The 10356-nt window shown below is 44.6% G+C and overlaps 1 protein-coding gene across 1 annotated transcript; it reads right to left on the reverse strand.

The window, feature by feature from the left end:
• Positions 1-724: 724 nt before the first annotated feature.
• Positions 725-5459, reverse strand: LOC127316712 (uncharacterized). The gene is made up of 5 exons (XM_051347168.2): positions 4968-5459; positions 4353-4456; positions 3711-3887; positions 1470-3388; positions 725-1169 (listed from the first exon to the last, which is right to left on the reverse strand). Exons 1-5 carry the CDS (start codon positions 5102-5104, stop codon positions 1020-1022), a joined length of 2487 nt encoding a protein of 828 aa, XP_051203128.1. The 5' UTR covers positions 5105-5459; the 3' UTR covers positions 725-1019.
• Between the last annotated feature and the right edge of the window lie 4897 nt (positions 5460-10356).

Here is a 10356-nt window from a genome sequence, read left to right on the forward strand (position 1 = left end):
CTCGCAGAGTTCTCAGGTATCATATTCTTGGATAATTTTCTTTGCATTTGCATCATTTTGTATGACAAATTTATATCTTGTTTCACACTCAGGAATTGCACGATGTTACAGATTTGGAGACCGCACAATCATTATGTTGAACATACCTCTGAATACTATGGGGTTGAGTGAATTCATTCAGATGCCTATGGTATCTGAGCACCCAACTGAATTGTTCTATCTATGTTATTCAGTCAAAGTCAATCGCTGTGGAGGTGGGTGTGGATAGGATTGCTGACTCAGTGCTACCTGGAGATCGCTGTGTAAATTCCTCCTGAGCCAGGGTTGTTGTGGACCACGCGTTCATGATAATGCCCCGACAACGGCACGGTGAGATTCAGCAATCAGCAAGAGCGGCAGGGTCATGTCCTTGAGGACCCTGGTGATAGTTATGATGAAGTGAAACTATTTAGCCAGGAAGTATAGATTCGGTAGTCTGATGTTACCATGGGATCTCACACCGTTGAAAACGCAAGATTTCTATGGGTCATTTTGGAAACAGTTGCTTTGTGATGGAAATTCTGTTTTGTGTTCACTTGAAACGAGTTATACGAAACGCTCAGAACAAAAGTAGAGCACTTCCCTGTTCAGTGGTTTCATACATTACATATACAGTGGCAGCAAGGAAATTTCTGATAAGAGCCTTTGAACAAATCTGCATGAAAGAAATGAACCGGGACTGATATACTTGAACTTATTCTTCCATTTATTCATCCTTGACCAGTGACTCTTACAAAATTCTTCCATCAAAAATAGCTCCCTACCCCTTGACGAAAACTACTTCCTCATCGTCACGAAACCTAGATTGATAGGAGTTCCTTGGGTACAACAGTGCTTAATTAGTTACATATTGGACTCAAATGGAATAATCGAATGAAACCTATATTTACATATGGGTGGAGCAGTGCAGGAGCACTGGTGAACAAGATGGCCTAGGCACCTGACTTTCTTGTTATCACTAGGCCATTGACTCTACATGGCTACATCTCACTGAGCAGGTTGCTGATCTTTCGGAGCTCGGTCAGAGCCGCCGTTGCAGTGACCTGTCCTTTGCCACCCAGGATGTTGTTCGAGAAGTTCTCCATGGGGCCCGGCTGGCTGCGATCTTGCTGAAACGCTGACTCAATCACCTACAAATCAAAATTGTAACTATTGTTATTGGTGCATAGATAGGAAGTTATATCATACTACATGTTTGGCAACTAAAGATACAAAAAGTTCTCATTTATACACGTATAAACAAGTAGTTCACAAAGAACTCAAGCCATGCATTTGTAAACTAGTACATGGTAAGACACTAAAATTCAATGTAGAGCTTATTCGAATATCTTTATCAGGATACAGAGGCTACCAAAAAGTATACATGGCACAGAAATCAAGAAAACACTGAACTAATACCACAAGGAAATAAAGGATGTTGCTTATGATACCTGGATATTTTCAAGCATGCTTTGTCCAAGATTCTTAAATGTGCCCACAACCTTCTTATCACCAGCAGCTAACTTCATGCTACCACGCGAGTTGTTTGAGTTCGCATCAGAGCAGGATGCATCAACGCCGCCTTTACCAGCCGATGTCTCACCGCTACCCTTCTCGATGCTGCCTTCACCTGAGGGTCTGCCTAGCTTCAACAGCCACTGAAATTTACTAATAAATGGCTTCCTTTCATTAGATACTACGGCTCTCTCAGAGGATCCATCTGGATCTGCAGTTTTATCAGAAGTTGCCGCTTCTGAATCTTGAACAGTTTTGCCATCACAATTAGAGCTGGATGGCTCATCTTGAAGGATTTCATCTCTATCATCGTCACCAGCACATGAGTTAGAAGTGATACTGCTTCTCTCAGAATCGTTATCTTGAACGTTCTCATGTTCACTGCCAGCAATGGCTGCATAAAACACTGGAGAGTTCTCGCCACTAGAACAAGCTTCTGTTGCACATTGTGTTCTTGTTTCACTCTCATCAGCTGGCACAACCGGTGAACTTTCCAGTGGGCTAACTTTTGCCAGACATGGTGGGCTTACAGTTACACTCTCACCAGTTGCTCGTAACGGAGAGGACTCTGCAGAACTCACAGGAGGCTCCTTGTGAACTGAGACAACAGGGAATTCATCTTCTTGAATTTTCCCTGCAATTTCATGAGATCTTTCCACACTATCTGACAAAGTATTCAGAAGGCACCGCCTTGCCGAATTTCGAGCATCACTTCCCACACTGATTACCTTCGTCACTGGAGAAGGAAGTGACTCTGTCCTAGATAGACCAAGCTTCTGCCTCCAAGATTTCTTTATTTCACTGCTGGAAGAATTAACCTTCTCGGTCTCCTTAGGAGATGTTCCATCATTGTGCAAATTTCTCCACTGCTTTTCCCAGTAACTCTCGGATACAGGATGCAATGGGGTTCTTGGAGGAGTTGAAATAGCGAGGTTACTTTTAACTCTGTCATACTCGCAGATATCCCTCTTTAATAGGAAAGTTGGAGATGGAGTGTTCGCATCAATGGCAATAGACTGCAGTGATTTGGCCTTCTCAATTAGCTTCTGTACATCAACATTCGTTGGATAATTCAATAGTCTCTGGAGGCAAGAGACATTAACCTCCGTAGCCAACAGAGACGATCTAACATGAAGAAGCATTGAGACTGCCATGGCTGCAATGAATGCCCCTCTAGCTGAACAAAAGATCCGAAAGCTATATTCCTCATCATTATTCAGCAGCATATTATTGGAACAGGCAAAGACTGTGTCCCATACTACTAAAAGATCATTGAGGCAGAATTCTCGTCCAAACAAGACCCTCAGCCAACGGAGTGCGAACCACTGTGGTTCCACTTTCAGCTCAATGAAATGGTTATGAAGAGATGGCTCAACGATGGAAAGCAAATGATATAACGCTGATGAGGCTTCAATAGCAGGTGGTAGGCTTGAGCTAGATCCAATACTGGATGGAGAGTAGAATTCAGCCATGCGAACCACTCCACCACCTCCGTCCATCAAACCATCAAAAATAGCATAGGCATCATGCTCCATGAACCTCTCAGATAATACAATGCCTAGTTCACCTTCCGCTCCATATGCATCACTAAGTAATATTATTTCTTTTGTATCTAGGTCAAGCTCATCAAGACTGCTAACTTTGGAAGTACTTTCAGAATCATTTTCATTGTCAGCTTCTGAGCTCCACTTTGGGTCCTTTCTAGGTTTATAACTGAAAACCATATCGGTGTCTGGGAAAGGTACTCCATCAAAATCATCACTGAAGCAGTCTTCATGGAGTTTTCGTACTTGAGACAGTTTATCAATGTCGACCTGAAGAACATACACTAGAGGAGCCAATAGCTCATGCATTCCTGTGAAAAGATAATATATATGTCACAACATAGTCAGCAAAAAGCAAGAAAACATAAATGCAAAAATATACTGAAATGGCCGCCCTAATTAGTCAAATACTTAATGTAGATACTTCGGTGCTACCCGACATTGCTTTTTAGAAGATATCATAGCTAATTAATATGAACTCTTGTTTATCAAATGGTAAATTTTACCAATTTAGTGGCATCCAAAGATACGCGGCCCTAGAAGATTTCGCCACATTTAGTTTTCAGCAAAGGGCAAAGCCAGACAGATTCCTCGCAGCAACATAGGAATGTACAAGCAAAAGGATTTTCTTACCTTGGCGGTACCCATACTCTGGGTGTTGGAGACACCACATCAAGAGTATCCTGCGCAGCATGGCCTGACAGGTAGGCGTCTGAAAGTAACTACCATCTTCGGGATATAATCGAGACAAATCTTGGTCAACAGTCTTCTCCAACTCTGCCCCTCTGAAAAAACGGCCCCAGCTACTTTCTGTAGAAAAAAGTTAAATAAAATATCAATATGGAGAACATGGAATCAGATCTGTCGCACAAAGCATAACTTGAAGACTCTCTTACATATCACCATAAAAAAATACGGCTTTGTGTGAGCAAGCTATGCACACTATGATTGATATGCTTCATCATTGCTCTTAGGCTCTAACATAACTACACCAGTAATTACACCAGTATAAAGAAGTAGTATACATTTCTACCTCATTGTGCTAAATACCACTAGATAAGCACCACTCATCGTCTGATAAATTATATGCCCAACAACTCATGAAAATTCAGGAACCACTTTGGTAAGTGCACAAGTGGAAAACCGGTTATTAGAGATCATTCATGCAGGTGTTTGAGGTAGAAAGCAAGCCATCCATGTTGAAAGATATCTTCATCGTAATTTTTTTACCATGTCATCATCATACCTTATAAGATCGTGTTTAGGATCAAATACCTGGGTTTTGAGAGAGCGGGTTGTCCACAATAAGGTTAGATGATCTAGCCTCCTCCTTTGGAAGATGAGGGTCTACCAGAAGACGGCGCTTCAAACTAACATACCTAAAACAAACATGAAACGATTTGAACATTAAATTTCTTAAGTAGAAAGAACATATAGCTTTCTTTCCGAGAGTGGAAAGAACATATGGCTCACAAGCACACGCAGAAATAAGAGCAAAAAATAATTGCTCCAATCATTTATAGAGCACTAGCAGTCAGCACCAATCTCTCTCACCAAAATTGCATCTCATGAAACACATACTATGACATATTACACGTGCACGATAACAACCGATACAATCTGAAATCTAGCAATCTGTTCATATGAGCATAACCAAATCACAGGCATTAGTTCTTGGTAGTTGCATTAATTTTCTAAAAAACACAAACCAATTACTCATCATAACCATCTGAACGAAAACAAAACCGGACCACACAAGAATCAAACGAAAGGCATATAATATAACAATAACAACATCAGCTAAGCAAGAAAAACAGAACAGATTCCTACCGCACAAGAACAACGCACCAACAACCAAACACCCAACAATATAAAAGATGGGAGCCTCACCTCCGACGCGAATCAGCGGCGGCGCGGCGGTGCTCCTCGACGGACGCCTCCTGCGACGCCGGCAGTATGCCGAGATCGACACGCCACCGGACGCTGCGTAGACTTGTGAACCGCCGCCTCTCCTCCTCCTCCGCCATGGCCGGGCCCCTTCAGTCGCAGGCGAATTGGACTCCCTCGGATTAAACAACAACCACAACGGAAGCCAAGAAACGTGGCCCAGAACGCTAAAAATAGCTTTTGTTTATCTGTAGGTGGAAGTGGAAACCAAGAAAAGGAGGATCTTTCCAGAGCAGATTCGGTTTATCGGGGATTTGGGGAATGGGGAAGTAAGGGGGAGATGATTTCTCCGCTCCTCTCTTCTGTAGCTGCGAGAATGGCGTTCTTGCTTTAGCTGGGGGGAGGGGTCTGATTTGGCCGGGAAGAAGGAGAGGGAGAGAGAGAGAGGGGAGATGGGTTAGGCCGGAGAGGAAGGGGAGGGCCTCCCTCTTATTATTTTCTCGTTTATAGTTTTTAATTTTCTGTTTAATAGGAGAGAGAATCCAGAAGAGGTTGAGGATTTTGTTCTCTTTTGGCAGTAGAGCAGTTGGTAAGAGATAGATGATGGGATGATGGCGATGACTAGGAGAGTGGTGATTGGCAAGGTGGCTAGGCTTATTGGCTTCTTCTCTTTATTTATTTTGTGAATATTATTATGTATGAGTTCTTCTAGAATAGGTTCATGTAATTTTCGATGAAGTGTCTTCATAGTTTTTGGTCGTTTGTGTGTGTGTGTCGAAATGTGAAGGGGGCATGTATGGATGGATGAGAGTAAGGATGATGTTGTTGCTATCAGTGGTTTGTAGTCTATTTTGGTGGAACAGTTTAATAATTGAAGGAGAACCTCTCACAAGTACTACGACCGATTGTATGCGTTTTTTACCGCATCTTTGCTCGACGCTCATTTACATATGTGTAGCATTTCCGATCGGTGAGGTTCAAGGTTCATCGTGTTTAGAATGATGTTTACAAGCCCGCAAATGTCAATCATTACGGAAGACGATGACCACTACATCATTTGTGGTTCGTTGAGGCCTAGACGGGAAAATGAGAATGATAAGATAATGCTAGGTTAGTTAGGGTAGTGTTAACCTCAAGAGTTGACAACAGGTGATATAGTGTAGTGCAACTGGTGGTGGGTGGTGGTAGCGAGGCGGCTGGCATGATAAGAGGGTGAGGATGGCACGGAAGTTGAGTAGGAAGGGGCAAAAGGAGATTTCTGAAGGCAAAAAAAGAGTTGTATCCTTGACGATCGACGTATGGGCGGAACTCAGTGCGTCATGGCAAAATGTGTTACTAAACCCCTCTCCCCTCGGCCAAGCCTCGAAGAAAAAATGTCCGAACCATGCTTTATGTCACGTCGACTGGATTTGGTGTTCGTAATGGAAGTGCCATTTTATGGCATTAATAGGTTGTTAGGTTGCGAAAAGCTCTTTTGGATCATGGGCACCAGTGATCTCAGTGTATTAAAAAATTCGAAAATTATATTTATATATTTCAAAAAATTATGTAGTAAAATTCTAAAAGTAGCCAATGATGTATTCCACTAACGTATTAAATCTCAATTGCAAATGTTTTGTTTTCTGAGCTCCACAAAAATAACAAATTCTGAATTTTTTTTTGAGATTTGAATCACTATACTCAGATCCACATATTTGTTATTTTTGTGCAGCCCGAAATACACATTATTTTCAGTTGAAAATTAACACGTTTGTGGGATACAATACTGACTACATCATGATTTATTTTCAAATTTTTCTAAAACTTAAAAATATGATTTTTAATTATTTTTCTGAAAAGGGATCACTGGAGCTCATGTGCACCAAATCTTTGTCCGTTAGGTTGCTTCTATATTGCAGAAGGAAATTCATAGGACCATCCTTTTTTAGACGAGGTTTATGTTCTATAAAACATAGTGTAAATAAATTTGCTAACCAAGATTAAACAATACGTACCTCAGTTTATCGGTAGCTGGAAACAACTGTTTTCATAATTAACGAAATAGAAGTTGCCATGAAACGTAACCAATTGATTGCTTGGGATCAGCCAATTCCATGAGCTGCGCTGCCGTGCGTTTGCCTCTTCGTGACAGCGACAGGCTAATTGAAACGGTTAAATCAACGACCGGCCGGCCGATCGAGATAGAGAATGAAATATGCATCGATCTGATGGATGCCGTCACGCTAAGCAGCCGCGCGCTATTGATTGGCGTTTATTTATGTTGCTATTTTGCATTACGTGGCGGCGGCGGAGAGAAGACCGGACGTGTTACTGGCATTTCAAGGCTCGCGGTGACTCATGAGAACCAAGATCAAAGAAGAAACCAGAGCTTGTGCGGTCATCAGCGGGAACCCGGCCCGAATATGCTCAGGCGAGCCTTGCGCCAGAATTGGTACTTTTCTCGTCCTGTAAAAAATGTCTTAACTTTATTAAAATTTAGATGTATCTTATGCTATATAGGAGGAAGTACTAGGAGTTGATATTTTTGTCCTGTGTGTTTGTGATCCAAATTGTGCTAGCTACGAGTAGCTGAGTAATTTGACCTGGATCTGCAAAGCCGCAGGATCGTCTGTCAGTAACCAGCTCAGCGATCGGAAACAGTAGGCACTTGCCAGCTGTACCATGCACACGCAAGCAGCTCCGTCATCAAGACCACAGGACATGAACCAGCCACATCTATCTACCCATGCATCCTCTCGAGAGAAAGAAGACGAGACAAAATTGGAAGCAAGCAAGCAAGTTCCGGCAGGTTTCCGGTCGTCGTCGATCGCGACGGCGACGGTCGTACCCGGAGTATTTCTCGTAATTGGCACTGTTCCATCGAGCGCGCGCGCGAAGCATTTTCCTTCGGCCTCACGTTTGGGCTGCCTGTCTGATCCAGCTAGAGAGAAGAGGATGACATGGCGGTGGCCCTGCTTCGCTCGCTGCACGCTGGCTCCTGCGTAGCCTCATGCTGTCATGCATGCAGATGCAGGCGTGGACCAGTACATGTGTTGCGCGCACGCCTCCATGGAAACCATGCATTTTATGGCAGGCTGGGCGTGTTTAATTTGGCTTGGAAAAATATAAAGGACGTGCATGGACCATCACCAAATAAGGTGCCAAGCGGGATCCACATAAATCCCACTTACAGTTTATTTTGGTTTCTTCTAGTGCAATTTTTGATACCAAAATTGTGTACTCCCTCTCTCTGTTCCAAAATAACTTTGTCCACTTTTTTTTTATATATGTAAGAGCATCACCAGCCGCGTCCCCCAAACCGTCCCCCAAACCGCGCCGGATTAAGCGTTTGGGGGACGTGTTTTGTTCGTGCCGCCTTTGGGGGACGTCGCTCCCCAGCCGTGTCCTCCAACGCCGCCCCCAAACATTAAAAATAATTTAAATAGATAGAAGAAAACTCTTTACTATAATATTCAAATCGGTTCAACTTAAAATTACATATAAAACTTCGAAAAAACATAATTAAATTACATATAAATTATTTTAAACTACTTCGTCTTCTTCTTCGACGATGGCCCCGACTCGTCGTCGTCGTCATCACGGTGTCGCTTCCTGCTCATCACCTCTTCCGAAGAGGCAGTGTCGGCCGACTCGTCAGAGGAACTAGTGTCCTCCTCGTCGTCGCCGGTGCTCACCGGCTTCGCCTTGGCCTTGGCCTTCACTTTCGCGTCCGCCTCCGCCTTCGCACGGGCCGCCGCCGCCTCCTCTGACCCCAGCCATTCCTCCTCGCTGTCAAGTGCCGGCAGGGAATCATCACCGCTGCTGGACGTCTGGGTTTTGTCCCACCAATGGCGAAATCCAGCAGACTTGCCCTCGCTGGAGGTGTCGGATGGAAGCTGCGAGATGTAGCTCATCGTCGCTGGAAGCTTGGATCAATGGCGGGCGGTTGAAGATCCGAAAGCGCCTACGTACGGGTCTTCTTATTGAGCGCGGATGAACGGCGGCGCAGAAGTCGAAGAGAGCGGCGGTTGCTCTTCCGAGTAGTCCACGCTCCATTCCGGCGGTTGGCGCGTCGGGCGACGCGGTTGCCAATGCGACGGTTCCGCTTCCGGGCAACTGCACCGTCGCTACGTAGGCGGCGGTTGAGCATCCGAGCCGCTGACGCGTCGGGCCCGCGTCGCTTCGCCTCGCTTTTCGTTTTGTCCGGCGTGCCCGAAGCGTTCCCTGTGGGACGGGGACGGGCTCGGGGCGCCGGACACCATATCGGGGCGCGCCGGACAAAAATGGGCTTTGGGGGACGCGGCTGGAATGGTTTTTTGATCCGGCGCGCCCCAAATCCCTTTGGGGACGCTTTGGGGGACGCGGCTGGAGATGCTCTAAGTATCCACACACACCAAAAAACGTCTCTAGATATACTCGTATTTAGATAAATTTGAGCAGCTTTTTTTTAGAACGGAGGGACCACTTGAAAAGCCAAAAATACTGTAAGTGAGATTTAAGTGAGATTGTACATGTGCTAGAGATATGCTCGTGGAGTACATCAAGCATTCCGCAAGGATCTTATTTCAATTTCCATCATATCTGTCATCATTCATGGGGCAGCTCTGGCACTGACTGTTTGGAAACGTGTAGGGTCATTGACCATTTTACTCATATCGATCGGAGTAGATTCATCGAGTAGAGAGCTTTCCGCGGCAATTCCAGCGCGGGCGCTCAGCTTTGGGCAACGATTGATTGATTTCGCGAGTACAAACAATAGTTTCATCGACCGAGTCCGGTAATTGACTTCACAAATAGAGCAGCCATGTATAAAGGTATTCCGTACAAATTTGTTTTAATTATAACATGAGAAATGTGTATGTGTGCATCAAAACGCAAAGCGGTTCTCCGGAGCAACGTCGTTACCAGCACAACACATGGTCATGCAATGCTTTCGCAGATGCTCCAGCACCTACTTCAAGCACTGCCTATAGCTTTGCCGATGTAAACAAGGTAGCCACCGGCTAGGGAAAACACCGATATCTCCACGTGGCATGGCACCAACTCTGATTACCCATAGGCTCAAAAGCGGCTACGCAAACCGGGAAGGGCACTGTTTAGAACAAGCCACATGTAGCAAGCAATCAACAAAAGGATAGTCATCAAGGCCACATCTCCAAGGAGAAAAACAATGTCAATGGACGTCGTCATGGCTGGCAGTCGCATACCATACCTATTACTCACCATCATCCTTGCCAAGAAAAACAAAAAAATGGAGTCAAACCGATCCTACCGCCTGCCCACCGCAGAGTGTTGATGGCCGGTCGTTCCCGGAGACATTGGGATCTCGACGACAACCCAAGTGTAGCCAGATCTGGCAGGAAGGAAACAAAACGAGCTTACCCCACAAGCAATAGACAACTCGCAAACAACA

Source organism: Lolium perenne, chromosome 7 (assembly GCF_019359855.2).
Source record: "Lolium perenne isolate Kyuss_39 chromosome 7, Kyuss_2.0, whole genome shotgun sequence".
In the NCBI taxonomy this organism is placed as follows: Eukaryota; Viridiplantae; Streptophyta; class Magnoliopsida; order Poales; family Poaceae; genus Lolium; species Lolium perenne.